The sequence below is a fragment of the Crocodylus porosus genome, unplaced genomic scaffold (assembly GCF_001723895.1).
Source record: "Crocodylus porosus isolate Cpor-Errol unplaced genomic scaffold, CroPor_comp1, whole genome shotgun sequence".
Taxonomy (NCBI): domain Eukaryota; kingdom Metazoa; phylum Chordata; order Crocodylia; family Crocodylidae; genus Crocodylus; species Crocodylus porosus.
Window position 1 is genome coordinate 16,716,397 of NW_017728921.1, and position 18,187 is coordinate 16,734,583.

Genomic DNA, 18,187 nt, shown 5'->3' on the forward strand with positions numbered 1-18,187 from the left:
AAGCTGTCCGTAACTACATTTAGAACTCGTTTTTAGCAAAGAGGAGCATAACTTACAGATAGGAGTAGCACCAAAGAAGCAAGACAAAAATGTTGTTTCCGGGCTAAAAAACAAAACAAAACACAACAACAACAACAAAACAACCCCAAAAAACAGATCTCTGAATGTGGACAAATGGAGATTGTGAATATAAAAGTAGCTCCACTGCTCAGACCAGGCTTTTTAGCAGACTAGTGTGTTTTGGAGGATGGAGACACAAGGATAACATGTAGAAGGTAACAGTGAGGAGCAGGTGAGATTACGCAGAAAACTTCTCTCCCCCAGTGGTTTTGGGAACACTTCAAGAGCTCATGTATGAGATTTACATGTTGGTGACGACAAAGCAAGAATTTAAAGTGCTCTGTTAATACTAAAGAAAGTTTCAAGACTAAGACAACAAATGGTACTGCAAGTTGATGCAAGTTTTATTTAGACTGTACAAACAGGGCACTGAAGGAAGAAAAAAAAAAAAAGCCTACTGGCTTGATGTTTGGATCAGTGCTATGAAATAAATGGAGTAGGAAAATAAAAAGGCACTAATCTTAAGAAAGACACTCCATCTGTTCTAAGAATATAATTCATTTAATACTGTTAATTTTATAGCACAAAAAATAAAACAAGCTATGATCCCCAAAATAAACTTTAAAAGCTTACACTTAATATTATTGCCTGAAGTTCATGGTCTTTAAATTACATCAACTGTTTAATGTTTACACAGTGAAGACTGTCTCAAATACAAGGCCACCTTTCCCTCTGCAGAATTTATTTCCTTATCCCAGAACACATTTTCATTTAATAATACACAATTAAGTAAACAGAAGTTGACAACTATACAGGAACAGGAACACTTCTACTGGTCCCAAAAGGCAGTAAAAGACTAAGAGAGGCAGGTCTCACTGTCAAATGCAGCTATTGAGAGATGCTTGAAAACTTTACTATAAACAAACAAAAAAAGTTGGCAGCCCACTCATTCCCAGGGTGTTAATACAATATAAAAAAAGTTATGTTACAGGCACATGAAATGGCACAAAAATGCAATTTTTCCCTTTACAAAAGTAATATTCAGGCTCAAGAGCCTTAACCCAAAAACAGGATATTCCCTTTTGTATCTTCCAGCCCAACTTGTAAACAATGAATTAAAGTTAGTGCTTACCCAGTGATGTGGACACGGATTAGTTTCCATTTTAACTTGTCAGACTGGTCAGAGGCTTGAGTGTTTTATGTACATAAACAGGAGTCAAACAGCAAACCTCTCGTTGTTAACTGTTTTGACAACTAACATTTACACCAGTTGCTAGTTAGAAACCCAGACAAACTACAGAAAAGTTGTGTGGAACATGGTCCATTTAATGATGCATAGATTGAAGCCATCACTTGATAAACTTCCATGATTCATTAGCATGTTTATTCCCAAGAACATCTACACTGACAGTAAGTTTTTTGTCCACAAGTTTAAGAGTCTCTTGAATGCCAACAGCACAGCATGCAACACATGATCTTGAGAAACCAAGTCATCAAAAGAAAACATGATCAAATGCAGTTTCTTTGTATGAAAATACTTTTGTCTTATTATAAAATTGCAAAGGACAGTTTGATGCAAGTTTACAGTCAACTTAACCTGTTCAACATGCTACATTTAAACTGTGCAACACAGGTGAACCAAACATCCCTTCCTCACAGAAGCATGGAGTCCGAGAGTGGCCCAAAACTAAAGACGTAGGATTTTTTTCCTTTGCATGAGAGGCCACCATGCATTGCTGTGCTATTGCATTCTGACACTGGTCACTGACTGACGTTTTTGCATAGTTGGAAGGGAAAGTGGTCCACTTTTGTGGGATCAAAACCAATAAATAAATCCAGAGCACTGCTTATGCTGTTCCAAATAAAAAGATATCCAATGAGGAAGAGCATTTAAGAAAGTGGTTTTAATTTTAGAGAAAGTATCAAGAGCTCTTACCCAGGTGATTGTTGATCTGATAGTTCAGTGTTCCAAATTTTAGAAAAAAAGGGAAACCCTCCAATCTGCCTTCTGAAGACACTTGTCAATCAATCACTGGGCCAGGACTAAAACAGGATTTGCATGTGGCAGACAGTTTAGTACAGTTCATATATTCACAAGAGTACTTTCAGTAGTACAATTTCCATAACAACTTAAGGTGGTATCGGGGCACAGACACACAGGGACACTCAGTTTCTATGACTGTACAACTATTACCATAGCAGAGGACAGTGCAATGCCCATTGTCAAGAATTCTTTCCAAAGCACCAGGTAATTCAATCAATGCTATTCTACTTCACAGTAAGTTTGTTTGGCAGTAAAATGCTTTAAGACTAGTCCCTCCAGACTGTCCAGCCACGTGATCAGCACTACAAAATGTATTTAAAGGGTGAAATGAGATGCTTTTGTTAAAAACTTAACCCCTCCAGTACTGAATTATTCGCTGCAAAATGCTGCGTTTCTGCGTTTCTTCAGTGCCTTCTACTTAACCTCAAGGCACTTCAACTGGAGTCAAGAGCAACATGTCCAACGGTTTGAGAGCCCATGATCATACACATCTCAATTTAAGATGAAAACATACACAAAATAATTCAGAATTTAGAAAAACTGACTTGAAATATGAACTTTATTTGCAATATTTCTGCATTTCGCTATACCTTAAGGTATTCTGGAATAATCAACAACTCCACAACAAATGCGTCACCCAGCTGTTTAGGTTAGAAATCTCCTACAAAGACTGATTAGAGAAGGACTACCCAGAAGGTAGTTTCATAACTTTTGTTTCCATCTGTAGCCTATTAAATCAGCATTACTGTTTTAAAAGAAGCATTTCAGTTCACCTTAAAAATGCATTTTAAGAGGCAGGTAGAAAATGTCAATATACCTAAACTTTCATGCCACAAACACAAAGTTAAGGGCTTGTCTAGACACAAGGTGTACTGCTTTAATTGTATGAGTCTAGTCAAAGACAAATAAGTCAATCCTAGTGTGGCTGCAAGATCAGTGGTATACTTGGTGTGCATCTGAGAAGACAAATAAGCTATACTGGTCCAAGGCACCCTTATAAAAGTCTGCTCCTCTCCAGAGTTTGAACAAACTGTCGCATGTGAAAACCAGCTGTGTGGATTTTCCCCACAAGCCTTTGATTCTCAATGGGTGCCAAGTGAGAGAGGCAAAACAAGATGTTGGGACAGTGAAGTATCAACCACTACAAAAGAAGGGCAGTAAGATGCCCAAACACTGGAAATAAGGGTATGGTGTTTGCAGAAGAGAGGTGGGAGAAGGCTGGATCCTACACCACGAGAGTTCTGGACGTTAGAGAATTTATGCAGAAATGGTTTAGCAATCTTAAATTTATTCAGCACTACTGTTTTCCGACTTCCACACCCTCTGTGGCAAATCAGGGCATCCAATACCTCCAGGCAATAGCTTAGTGACAACAGAACTTTACCCACATAACTTACCATGTCTGAAGAAAGATGTAGTCTTACCAGACTAGTTAGGGCTAGCACAAAATCTGTGTAAATCTAGCTTAAGTGTTTCCCTTTAAAGTTCATTTTCTACAGTTACAGTGCTTGCAGTCATCATCAACTTTTACATGCCCATTCAGTTATCTGCAAAAATCCGTTTTGGGAAAAAATGGCAACACAGGCTAGGAGTGTAACAACTGATAAGTTTCCTTATAAATAAATGTCTCCGGTTCAATGCAGTATTTTCAATGGTTATTTGCTTTCAAATCACAAACTTTATTTCTAAAAGGTCAACAGCAAGCTTTAAGAGTAGTATCACAAAAACAGCCTTGTTAACACAGCCGCTCAGAATACACAAGCTTCAATTATTGTCTTTTAAAGAGACCAGTATTTGACTGTACTGCCTTAGGATAGATTATTCTCTTAAAACCAATTCCGTCTCAGCCCCAAAATTGCATTATTGTCGCTGCTCTTTGTTGGACAGTGATCCACAAGTTTTATATTTGATCTATGCGGCAACTTTCTCCTACTGAACAGGCTAGAACATGTCCTTGAGAGTCTTGACAGGAAAAAGACTTTTCTTGCTTGTTACCTCCTATATGCCTGTTTCAGTCTTCTCCAGCTTAAGGCCCAATATAATCTACAACTGAAACTACATTCTTGATGATGCAACTATGGTACGAGTCAGCAGGTGACTTCAGTTGTGTGCATTCCACAAGTTCATTAAAACAATTGTCAAATTGCAGCAAGCTGGAAAAATGGGCAATGCTAGCAACAGGTCTTTAATCATCCCACCTCAAACAATGCTAGTGATAGCCATAAAAATGAAGCAGCAGGGTAAGTCAGGCAATGGGAATCATTCATTCTCATCTGGGTTTTGAGGGTCAATTATTTTGACGTGTGTAAATGGGAAGAGCCCTTTTCGGCCATTGACTTCACCTTCCCACTGACCATTTATATTCATCCTTGTAACCTTCACAATATCTCCAACCTGTATAACAGAAAAGAGTGTTATCATCATACATAGGAACATCATTCAAGCATAAATAATAAACCCATCAGAAGACAGGCAAAACAATACTACATTTAAAGATTAAAAAGGAAGAAAACCCCCCCAAAAAAACCCCTAAAATCCACAAGATTCTTGAAACAGATTTTTTCCATTCTGACATCAACTGAATTTCTTCTTAAACTTCAGGTATGTGCTTAGTACAAGAAAAATAAATTTTAAATCCAAGTTATTTTACTCATGAGACAAATTAAGCTAGCTGAGCCAAAAAACATGTACATTTCAGTCTGTCCACTGGGAAAGTATACCGCTTACACTTCACATGCACAACACTATCTTTAGCTCAAATGTAAAACAATACTATTAAGGCTAACATCAGAAGTAACTTAGATGCAGTATCTATTTCAAAGCAACACAGTATGTACGCTATTGCTTCAACATTACAGCCTTTTAAAGAAAGTCTTCATTATTTGATCAAATATGTTTGTCACTGTAGGGAGTCTCACATTCCTATGACTATCATAGCTGGACAAAAACAGCACAGGGAGCCACTGCAGCTTTCTAAATCAATGTAACACTTTCTATTACAAAGTAGCTGTAGCTAACAAAGGAATGAATTTCATATGAAAAGGAGGGGGGAAGATTCTAGCTTTATCCATTTTTTCTACCAGCACTTCCTGTTTAAGGACTTAAAGGAGCAATTCCAAGATGGGTCTTTCCTGTTACAGCCATATTTTTCTTCCTATTTCATAATGAAAATGAGGGATAAGAGGTGCAAAGATACACCGCAGAATAGCCAGTAACACTTGCCCACAAGCATCAGCTTTAGTTAACTGTTAATTTCTCCTTGAAGTACTTCTTGTTTAGCTTTGTAATTGTTGACCACATCTGACTTGCTGCAACAGTTTTCAAGGTTTTGCTACCACCTTTCCCATTTCTTTTTATTTGGATAGTTATGACAGCAAATGTTCAGAAAGAGGGGGGATGCCAGAATAGTAGTATTAGTAGCTTAATAGTAGTTTCCAGTTTTACAGGCAGAACAAATCCTGCTCCCTTATGGAAGTAACGCCACTTCCACAGGTAAGCATGAGGACAAAATGCAATTCACATGACAGAAGCAAAGCTTCCACTGTTAGGAAAACCCTCAAGCCCTTACAGTTAAAAGAATGTTTAAGCATCAATTAACACAGTCTTCCTAGTTCTGCACAGTAACTCCAGTTCTCTCGTCGTAGCTATTCAGAACCAGAGCCTTCCATAGTATTCAGTATTTCTAAACAGAGTAGCAAGTCAGACACCTTTGACATCTTGGAGATCTTTCTACCAGTGCACCAGTCGCATGTTACATTTAAATCAAGGTTGCCAACTTGTGGCATGTGTGACAACTGGCACAAACGGCTACTGTGCGTGACAAACCCCAGGCACTCAGTAAAGGGAGGTGCCAGAACAGAGGCAAGGAGTGGAGCCACACAACCAGGACAGGATAGCAGTACCTACCACTAAGAGCCAAGCTGATCTTTCCCTGGCCCTGTAGCCACAGCTGGGATGTGGAGTTTTGCATCTTCCCTCACATTATGAGGATGCAGCAGCTGTGACTCTTGCAGCAGTGTCCTGCCCCTGCTCGAACCCCCCTGCCTCCAGCCTGGTACCCCAGGTATGCCTTTGGGAAATGGAAAATCAGAGCAACAGCAAGAAGGATTGAGTCATGGCACACCTGCCAGAAAAGGTCAGCCACTCCCAATTTAAATACTTGTATCTGGCTTTCTGTAAGGTGGTGTGCCCCTTATCAGTACAGGATACAGTTGCCCACAGCCTAAAATGATCTTCAGCTTAAAACCCTACCTTGTTTTAAAAGAGTTCTGAACAGAGGCCTTAAATTACAAGGAGCTTCAGTTTCTTTAAGTCTGTAGGAAATATACACTTTGTCTCTACATACTACTGTTGCACTAACTTTTAAATCTTTTTAGCAAAGACTTTAAAAGGTTCCTTACAATATCTTGCTGAAAGACAGAATTAGTACCATCTGCTCCAAAACTGGCCTCTTACATACCTAGCCTGCATTTAAAATAGTATATTACATTTAAGTGACATGAAATACTAAATGGGGATGACACAGTTCCTTTATTGTAAAAAAAGCACCTATAATCTCCAAGCTCCACAGTCACTGTGAGCTTGATGCATCTAGCAATTTTCAGAAGCCAAGAAGTTCAGAAGCTCAAACAGATTCACCACACTATATTAAAGCTATGATAAAATTTAAGTGGGGAGAGTGAAGAGCTCTTGCATGACTTTGAAAGCAGGAATGTAAGACTACGCAAGACCTGCAAGGATGTCAAACTTGAAACAACTTAATGTACCTAATCTTTAAAAAGAAAGAAAAAGCTGCTCGTTTAAACCTTTCCTTTCTCTCATTTAAATAAGCTTGGTGAAAAGCAGAATTTTATACTTAGCACTATTTACTGACTGACATATATCACCTGGGTCACAGAAATAAGTTAACTGGAAACATCCCACACTTCCTGAGGATCTACTCAAGAAAGTGTTGGCCGTTTACCCTCTAAAGTATCTCCTGTTGTTGCTGTGTATGCATTTTCTGAAGTTCATCCAAATAGACTTTTAGCTGAAACTCATGTGTACACTTTCATAATAATTCATAAAAATGCACTAATTATTCCAAGCAGTGTAGTGTTTACCACACTAAGCAAGTGCATTTTTGAATCAACAATTTAAAGAAGCACAATGTCCTCCATGGTCTGAGGAAAAGTGCATTTTACCCTGCCTTGGCTTCACAGAAGCTGCTTCTAACAAAACTGCCTGGCTGCCCTGAAGGTCAAACCACCACCAGCTGTGAATGAAAGATTCCGGGGACAAAGATTTTTGGGTTACATACAAGGTTTAGACCATCACCCCATTTACCTGGATTAGGTCCACATGACTTCAACAACTCCTTACATTAAGTCAGATTCTAAACACAACTCTGTATTTTGACGCGTTCAAGACAGCTTTGCTTCTGTTGTTACAAAGAATTTTAAAACATGACCTGATGAAGAAAGCCTTGCATTTGAAAGCTTGTCCTAACTGCCATGCAGTCCCAATAAAAAGATAATCATCCACAAAACCTTGCCTCAACACAAAACAAGCATTTGACAGTAGAGTGCTGCATAGCAGATGAGTACTAAGGTGAGATAGTACTGCCACTTTGCCTTCTGAAATTTTCTACACTGCTGACTTTGAAGTTAAAAAAACAAAACAAAGACACAACAAACCCTCAAACTATTCTTCACAAAAAAGCATAATTAAGTGCTGGTAGCTACAAGTTTCCTCAAGAACAAAGCAGGAAAGTCTCCCTCAAGTATATTTATCTGCTGAGCATAACAAAACTACCTTGGAAATGTAAAAGTTAGAGTAACATACCAGGATTCAGATCATGCACATTTCTAGAGAAGCTATTTAAAAATTATTAGTCAGTTATGCTTTCTTTAATTGGAAATTTCTGTATAACCATGGACTGGTACAGCTATAAAAATAAAGCGATTCCCTTGAGCACAATTTGATGAAAGTGGATATTAAAACAAGATTTTGAGCAGACATGTTAATGAATGTCAGCGTCAAGTCAGTTTGATTCTTGGATTTGTCTTAGCTGAGGAGTTATATTTTGACAGAGTTGACTACTCTCTGCATGTGGTAAAAACAAGTGCTGGTAAAAAAAAAAAAAAAAAACAAAAAAAACCTATTACAAGGACCTCTGCATCTTGATAGCTTTAGGAGACAAAGTTATTAGAGAACAAAACATTAATCCAGTACAACTCTTAATGACAGAGCACAGGACAGGATCAAAAGACCTGGGTCCTGCTCTGATTTCTGCTACAAGCTTTCTGGATGACCTTAGTCAACTCCATCCGGATTTAACTTTGGACAATGCTTGCTTAGTTTCACGGTGCCCGAGATGTCCATTAGTTTAGAAAACACATTGGCCTCAATGGATGGAAGAGGGAAGCATAGCAAAACTCTTGCAGTGAGCAATACTTTAGAAATGCAGCCATGCAGTTCCACCCAAACGATAAAAATCAGAATGCATCTTAGATGGCAGCTTTTCATTACATTCTAGTTACAGCATGAATTCAAAGCCCCAGGAAAAACACAGGCCTTGGAGTATGGCAGTTGGTGTTAATCATGCACTCAAGACTTCCATACCTGCACATTCCACTGGAAGTGACTCATGCATTGTAAAAGTGGTGTGCATTTTAGTTCAGAAAACACACTTCACAGGTTACTTCCAAATTAGGTTTACGGCTACCCATTAACAACTTTATGAAGTAATCAGTAATAAGTAGGAACTAGACTGACCATAGAAACATTAAAGGAGAGAAAAAAACTTTTGGTTTACTGGTAATCTGTTAGAGGTCCATAGGTCCAGAAGTCTTAACAGTTGCTTAGAATCAATGGAGCTGATAATCTCAGTCTACCTCCTAATAAAATAGGTGTGCACCAGAACTAATATTATGGTTGACAGGAGCAAATGCTGATGAGAGCATGATGGTCTGACTGCCCTTTCAAAATTAGGCTCAAGTACAGTAGAAGGGGCAGGGAAGGAGAGCAATAAATATGAGGTCCACTTGAACCATGAAGATAGCAATCTGAACTGATGTCAAGTCCAGCTGCATGCAAGGCAGAAGCTGGTGGCATGCTGAAGTAGCATTTTTGATATCACTGGTAGATGAAGGAGCTGAGCCAACAACAGGCAAATTGTGCAAAGCTTTTCAGCTTTGTCATACCCTTCCTCATCTCTCTTTCAGAGCTCATAGAGGATGGGAGGGAAACCCCCCCCACAAAAAACCAGGATGTCTAACCCATAGAACCTCCCTCACCATGGAAGCCTCGATCTGCCCCACCCCCCCATGCCCTTTCCCCCCACGGACTTACTGGCCAGACACTGCTCTCCAAGCTGCTGGGCTGCATACGGTATTGGGCGATATGACTGATTTTTTAATTAACCAGCCATTGATATCAGCCAAAAAAGTCTTTATCGGTGCACCCCCAATTGTGAGCAGTGTAGCATCCCCTAATAAACTGAAGACAGACTGACTACCAGATTTTAGATGAGCTCCTGGCATTATCTAGAATTGAAAGGGCAAAAGAGATAGCTCAAACCAACCTCCACCCCAAGCTTGGGCGCTTTGCAAGCAGCAGCACAAGCCACATCTCAAGCAGGTGTAAAGGGTGCTTAAGCAAAATGAATACTCCAGTGGTTGGGGAAATTAGCCCTTGGATGTGATAGCTTGGTGAAGTTACTAGCTCTGCCAAAGACAGACCAGGGTGGGGCCTTGGGCAAGTAATTTAGCCTCTATGCCTCATTTCCCCATCTGTAAATAAGGGTGAGTAGCACTTCTTCCTACAGTGGTGTTGGGCACACTCCAACATCAGCCTGAAAGACCCACAATAAGTATTTTAGATGGACAGAAAAAAAAAGGAGGAAAAAGGGACTCAAAGATTCTCAATACAGCCAAGTGAGATTTTACTCTAAAGAGAGATTCTAACTAGCAACTGCTTTGTCAAAAGTAGCAACTTCAGTGTTAGGATTGGAACAGTTACCACACTTCTAATCAGCACCTATGATGACAGTGACCTTTTTCTGAAGGTAATTTCATAACAAATACCCACAGCTAGATAAGTACAAATTGGAGGTATTAGGTAGATGTTGCATGTACATGTGATAAATATATGGACTTGTAATTTTAAATCTCTTTACCTGCATTGTCTTCCAGAAATATTTCTGCAGGAATTTAACACAGAGTAGCAGCCTAATTTTTTGCCACTCATTTTTATACAACTTCAGCAAGGGAATTAAAGAGGTTCCAACTACTGGCACATTTTGCCCTACTTGTCTCAATTTACCTTTACAATTTAATTGTTTTCTTTGCAACCTAATTGTAACAAGCCCAAGAGAAAAAAAGTTAAAAGTCAATGATATAATTAAGGTGAACAGCTGCATTTATTTCACTAAAAAACTCCAAAAACATGCTGGGACATTTTCCACAGGTATATGCTCACATTCAAATGCCACCTGAAACAAATGCTGTAGGAAACTTAAGACTAAGAACATAACGCAGATGTAGGCTGCACAGCTGGCTCTAAGTAGGGCTCAAAAGCAACTGTCCGTATTGAAAAGAAATCTTTCCAAGGCAACATCCACACATTCTAAGCTTCCATTTAAAAAAAAAAAACACAAAACAAGACTCTTGCAGTTCCCAAGGTAACATTCTTCATGTAAATCTACACAATGTCATTTTAAGTCTGCAGACAAAGACCTGCAAAACACTGCTACTGCCCCTAATGAAGGCTCTGGCTGTTGAAGTGTATGAACCTACTTCAGACTTAAACACCGTTAGCCTTCAGGTTGACTGAGACCTCCCTGTTCCTCAGGCAGCTGCCTTGTAATTAAAATTTAAATATTTTAAGGCTTGGGTCTTGTTTTGAATATTAAAACATCAGTTCTAGAGGGAAACAGCTCACACTGAGTTAAAAGCAAGAGGAGAGTACTTACTAATTGACCTGGCAAGCATGTTGGGTACCACTAATGTTGGGCATGGAGCCGTCAGCAGGAAAGCAAACAATGGAGGTACCCAACAGGAAAGACAGGCATAGCCCCTGGACCCACAGATATTGCTTAAATTAATTTCCTGGTAAGAGAATTCATTAGAACGCTAGTCAAAAATCAGCCATGAAGTTGCAAATTAACACCCTCACCCCCTCAATCCAGAAAGCTAGGACATCTCTGCTTTTAGGGAACTCACCACCTCCTTAGCTTGCCAGAAACACTAGGTGGCTTTCAGAGTCCCCTTTTCTCCTTCCATCCCCCTTTCTTATGAGGAAAAAGCAGCCCAATATAAACCAGAGCCTGAGGTACAGAGTACTCTATTCCAGAACATTGTCCCTTCCCTCCACCACAATTCCTTCTTTCAGAGATTCTAAGAAGTAAAAAGGATGCCTCTTGGCTAAAACAGTGGACTAAAAGAAAAAGGGATTCAGAATTCTATTTCTGCCACAGGATCCCTTTGTATCCCTTAGAAAGATGCTACGACTTAATGAGATCTTTTTAGGAGAGACCCACTGGGCAGTACTTACAGACCTCAATGCTTCGCTAAGTGAGCAAGTTTATAAAGCCAACATCATTTTGCCAGTTTCTAGCTTTAATCAGTTATGACAAGTTGCAGTCTACCAATATAATCTGTAAAAATATAAATTTGCTGGATGCTCCAGTTCTATTTCTACCCTTTCTGCACACTTTGCTCTCCCTCTAAAAACTGATATTAGCCCACTTAGCTTTTCAAAATGTTAATGCTCATCCCAAAATTAGGTATCCCTGCTTTAATCATTATCACCACAACAGGCAGTTTTTCAGTTCTCAGCAAGATAAGTTGTACAATTCCTTAAATTAGGAGACATTCTTTAAACCACCAGAGGAAGCCATCCAATGCTTAAAAAAAAAAAAAAAAAAAAATCACTGACAAGCTAGTATTATGTTTTCTTCTATCAGCTCTTAATAATAAACACACTAAAGAAAAGGATTCCACTCCAAATAAGTCTCATTTTGTCAGAACCAAAACTACAACCTTAAAAGGGACCAGAATAGTTACATCTATAAAGTTAAGTAAATCTCTGTCTAATCATATGTCTTAGATATTCAGTTAGAGACATACCTCTTAAGGCAAGGTAACCAGAATGGAGGTCATAAAAATTCCTGGATTGCTGTATTTTTTTTAAGCACTCCTTGATATACCCCTATGGTATTAGGCCTGCTTCATAGAATCATAGAAGTAGGGAAATAGGGTTAGAAGGGACCTTGTAGATCTTCAAGTCTGACCCCCTGCCTGGGCAAGAGAAAAAAAACTGGGCTTTGAGTGTGGGCACACAGACATGTCTACGTACATAGAGGATTCTGGTACGGCAGTGGCCAGGCAGGGAGAGGCCTGAGCCTGTGGTTATCTCCTCACACCTCATGCACGCTTCAAAAAGATTTTGCAGCACCCCAGGATGCCCCAGCATGCACAATAGTCATGAGTACGCTGCCTGAACTAAGTCTGATAATTATGTTAAAAAAAGTAGTACAACAGCCTATTTAAGTTATCCCTACAAGCAGTTCTCCCACCCACCTGGCATAAAAGTTCTTTTGGGGGCTTCCATGAGACATTTTCCACTCCAAACCAAGTTTCCTGCCTTGTTTTATGTTCAGAAGTACAAAAACACTCAGCAAGATGCTCTTTGATAAATTTGTCACAGAAAAATTAGCTCCTATCACTGGTGTAAGATTAATATAATATATTTTCCCCATAAGTAGGCTTCTGGCTCCCTCCTGTCACTCCCACTGTAAAGTCCTGATGCACTTTTAATCCTTAACCCCATTAAGTCAACAGCTTAATTACAGATTTTAGAAACATTGAAGGAGAAAAAAAAAGTTTAGGGAAACACTTGTAAATGTGCATAAACTAGAAAAACTGCTAGATAATAATTTGACAGAATATATGAAGTGCACAGAGAAATTGTACCATTTGTCTGCAGTGTCCCATTACAAATGGCTTTTGTTTAAATGCAGGGGGGTTTTCCAGCAACATTTAGTGGTAGGTATTTCAATCCTGTTTGCACGGGCTCCGAGGCTGTGGGAACCATTCTTAGTTTTCATTACATTTTCTGCTTCCCAGTGTCTTACCCAAAAGCTTGCTAAGAATTTTTCTAACTACTTGAGTTGATCTAATAAGAGATGTCAGATTTATGCAAAGAACCTTGCCTGCCATTTTCTGCAAACGGCATTTCCAATGCAATGTGGCCACGTCCATGCTGGTTAAGGCCAAAATGTTTTAGAGCACTGATAAAATATTCCTATGGTTTGCTTTAATTTAGTTTAGCCAGAGCACAAAAGACCAGTGGGGACACAGCTTTTACAAAGTTATCCCTGAAAGAGGCATGGATTGGAATTTTATGTTCTGTATGACACCAGAAGATGTTCAAATATTGACTACTTTGCAGCCTTGCATTCTAACATGCTAATTTAGGTCTCAGATAAAGTTTTCAAAAGCACTTAAGTAACTTAAAAAAAAAAAAAAATGTCTCCAAGTGCCTAGATTTCAGTCAATGGGACTAAAACCCTTTTGAAAAATTGTACTTGTATACATTAGTTACATACCCCAATATCAGCCATTGGTATCTTGCCACTGATAAAACTCCCCAAGAACTCTAGCATAGACTGCTGCTTATAATTCACTACTACTAAACAGCAGTTTTGACTTGTTTACACCACCATATTTATATCAGTACAGCTGCACCGATAGCTGCAATGAGCAGCACATACTCAGTGCAGACACCACTCAGAAGCAAGACTCAAAAATCCTGGGCAGAATTCAGCGCCTGAGGGTCAGGGGAAAGTTCATATGCCTTTTGAAGCTACAACTAATCTGTGGCCAACTGATGCAACAGCGTTAGCTTTCTTGACAGATGCTACAAGTTCTCTCATCCATGAATGCTACCATGGTCCTTCATGTTTCCCTTCCCCCACCCCCCCTCCAAAAAAAGCCATCCATAGTTCAGGTGCAGAAAAACAGTTGAGAAAATAGTTTGTAACTTCCATAGCCATTGATCTTCACATTTCTAAGGCAGTTTTTCTCCCCCATCTCCAAAACAGTTATTACTGAACAGATAAGTTAGCAGAATGAGTTAGGTATGGCTTTTATATGCACCCTGGACTCTATCTAACAGGAAATGGCATCAATGAAGCAATCCTTTTTGCAAAGCTGTTCTGGACTGAGGAAAGACTTTTCAGTTATTTGCGACAAAAAAAAAAAAATAGAACAAAATTTTGTACTATTGGTTTGTGTGGCCTGCTTATACATGGAAGATGATCACCCATTAGTAAAATTGTTCTCTTATTTAGAGAGAAAAGAAAAACAAACAAACAAACCAACCGACCAACCACAAAACACACACTCAAAAACACTGAAGGAAAAAAAAAAAAAAAAACACCTTACCTCCAATGCCAGGGCAGTCTTGTCATAAGCACATGGTACTCTTTTTTGAATAGCTTTGGCATAGACTGGTCCATTCTGTGTTGATGGCAGAGGGTTGATCACTGCTCCAGGAGTACCGGATACAGAGGGAAGGGGAGTTGTGGTCTGAGGCTGAGCATAAGCATGGGCAGGTTCTGGAATACCATAACTGTTGGAATTCCTGTTCCCATGCTTCCCATGTGGGGAAGACCTGACTAGCTTCTCTACGTAAGGAACAGGGATCATCCCAACACGGCCATCCTTGTTTCTGGCACTCCACCATTGTTCTTCAGGCTTCTCTACAATTACCAGTATCTCACCCTTTTTAAATGGAAGATCTTCAGCATCATTCCCAGGGAAGTCATAGAGAGTCCGAACATATTCCACATTTTCTTCTGCAGTGGGCATAGTAGGGGCTGTTCCAGATCCCATTGGTGGACTTGGATACCTGAACATAAAACAAACAAATTAAACAAACAAAGTGAAGTTAGTATCACAAGTAGGTATTTATGTTGGGTACTGCTAAGTCCACTTTACCATTTCCTCCAGAAATTCTTAATTCAAAACTGAAGATGACAGAGATGCTAAAATTCAGCTGTCAAATTTATAACCATTTACTTGAAGTACTGTACAAAGCAACTACCCACAGAGACTATTCTCCCAAGAACCCATTTAAAAAGTTACCACAAATATGCTCATTACAGTTAGAGGGAACTAGGAGAAGGATACAAAAAGTTCTCTTCCAGATGGACTCCAAGTCAGGTACTTTGTAGTGCTTCAAATCAAGGCAATCCACATGCTACCAGTTTAAGTTAACAAATGTCCCAATGCACAGAAAACATAGAAGCCACTTCAACAATTAAGTAGACAACCATTATTTCTAAAAACAACAGCCCCCCACTCCAAAAAAACAACAACAAAAAAAACATATTGGGAAATACTTGCAGATTTAAAAGGAGATGAATTACAATTCTCTGTACTGAAGTGGCTCAGGTAGCTGAGAAACCCTAGATCTCCAGTTGTCCAGAGAAAGTAACCCAAGACCCTCAGCATCCTTTCCTTATTTTACATATCCAAATCTCTGCAGTAGAAGGCTTATAAAAAAAACACCCTACTCTTCCATGGCAAGGGTGTAGTACTCTGGGCAGATACGGTCATCTAATGCCCATTTCCATAGAATTTAAAATCCCCATTTAAAAGTAAAGTTTCTAACCTACACAGCTGCACAATCCAATGTTATCTTTTTGATTAAAGAAACTAGTTCCTCTGCTGCTGTGAACTTTGCTTAGCAAAAGTGATGCTAAGTGATGCAGGCCCTTACACAGCACTAAAACAGTCAATAATCATGCCAGTTTAATATTAGAGGCAGTCTACGTACTACTATTTAAGCAAGAACTGGACAGAAATAAACAAGGCACTATGACTTCTCAGGAAGGAGGATGAGACAGACAGAGAGAAAAGTTGGGAAACTGCTCTAACAGCCTGAAAACTCTTGTGGGTTGTGGAAATTGCAAAAGACAACACCCAAGCATAGCTACCGTTTTAACTGACCTCACTGCACTTGTATTTCAGAAACAGCAACACAAGTTGTATTAAATAACCAATCCCCTGTAGTCTGCGTGAATTTGTCTCACAGCAGAGTCCTACTAAAGTATGCCTTAGTGCTATAAAACTGAGTAACTGTAACTGAGAAATGTAACTGAAGGGTAAATAGTACTTTTGTGTTTACAGCAGGGGTGTCAAACTCATTTGTGAGGCTGATGACTGACACAGGGCCAGTCTACAGGCCAGACTAGACCCACAGACTGGCCTCACATTCCAGATCTGGCATGAGCACAATATGCAGCACACAGGGTCATCCTGCATACCCGGCATGCTGCCTATGGGTGACTGAGACCCAGGGGTAGCAGCAGGGGCTGGATAATACACCTCTGTGGGCTGGATTTTGACCACAGGCCATACCTTGGACACATCCCCACCCCTGATTTACAGTACATTCATTCACTTACTATCCATCTTCATATTCACTTTTTCTGACAATAATTCACAATTACAGCTCACCAAAATGCCTCTTCAGTGCTTTGCCCGCCACTAATCCAACATGACTTGAGGAAATTACTTGGGAAGTACAACTGTAAACGAGACAGGATTTACCACTGTGAGTTAAACAACACGCTAAGAAACCCTGTGGCTGGTACTTTGGTGCTTTTGTGTTTGCATCTTCACTGCTCCTATACCCATATAAAAAGCACAAATCTAGTTATCATGAAAAATATATTACATAGTGGACGAGTTTAATGCTGGCTGAAAGCAAAGAGCAACCAAAAGAGGGCACGGAGGCAGTTGCCATGATGGACAGAAACTCTTGGCCAATTCAAAATAAGGTTACTGATAAATAGATGATTCTGAAATGTTTACTGAAGTAAACAGTGTCAGCTCTTGTAAAGAAAAATGCTACTGTACATCAGATGTTTATGCTGCTAACGGTCCATCACTCGTTATACAACAAGTAGTCTTGCATTACGCATAACACCCTTTTCTACCCAACCAAGGTCTTGGAGTGAGTTACTTCACTGAAGAGAAGAGCCAGTGGATAACACATTCTTTAATATTTATTATATCTTGAACTCTTCCTTCCAGAATGTGGCCTCTTTCTAGGAAGACTTTAGACCCTAACCAAGTCACTGCATTTCTAATCTTTAATACAAAGATTCACGGTAAAGATTTAGACAGCTGTGGGTACAATATGATTTTTTCTTGTAATGAGTCCAAACTGCAGTATTGCAATAGTTACCAGGAAGCTTAGCAGTTCAACATAACTGACAATCCAACTCTTTTTGTAGGAAGAGGGATTTACTTCTATGGTACTTCTGCCTGCTTATTAATATAATTGAAGCAAATCCACCTAAACACAATTTGAGACCTCCAAACAGATACCAAATACACATTTGTCTGGATCAAGTCCGGTAGGATCAAAAAATAGCAAATGGGTTAAAAGAAGATCCAGTCACAGAACAGACCCAACCAGCAACCAAAGGTAAGTGAAGACTGCAAAGGAACGTCACCAACAAGCCACATTCCTCTACTGACAAACTTGTACAGAAATGCTGGACGTCTCCATCCAACTGCTCCTGCAGCTGTGTAGGAGCATCAGGGAACATCCAGTCCAGGCGTCTTCCTGCCAAAGCACAGTCGTTACCTATACACCATTTTTCCAAAGTTTTAAGCAATGACATTTCTACCACATTCCTCGGAGAACTGCTTCATTGCTTGGTATCTCGACCAAGAAGCTTTTCCTGACAGCTCCAAGCTCTGCTCCTTCTTCAGGCACTTATTTTTGTCCAAAAGAGTATCTGACCCTTAACAATTAAAGGCAAAGCTAAATTTGGGTCCAAATCTGATTAAGAATCAATTTAGGTGAATAGGAGTAGAAGTCTTGAGGAGATGCAAATGGTGAGAATTTTAAACTGCTCAAATAGAGGAAGGAAGCCAAAACCCCATTTTTAAAAAAAGCAGCACTTGGCCTATCAATATTTGCTTCTATGTTTCCTTATGATTCAGCTGTACAGGTCTGTACTGGATGCAAAAAGCTGGGAACTGCCTCACACATCAGGGCAAGCACTAGCTGACCAGTCAC

General features: G+C 39.5%; 1 protein-coding gene across 1 annotated transcript in view; it reads right to left on the bottom strand.

Moving 5' to 3' along the window:
- Positions 1–2,645: 2,645 nt before the first annotated feature.
- Positions 2,646–18,187, bottom strand: part of CRKL (CRK like proto-oncogene, adaptor protein) — a 16,897-nt gene continuing 1,355 nt past the window's right edge. The window contains exons 2-3 of the mRNA XM_019539135.1: positions 14,533–14,998; positions 2,646–4,498 (exon numbers count right to left, since the gene is read on the bottom strand). Of these exons, the coding sequence (XP_019394680.1) occupies positions 4,364–4,498; positions 14,533–14,998 (601 nt within the window). The 3' untranslated portion in view covers positions 2,646–4,363. The remainder of the gene's footprint in view (positions 4,499–14,532; positions 14,999–18,187) is intronic.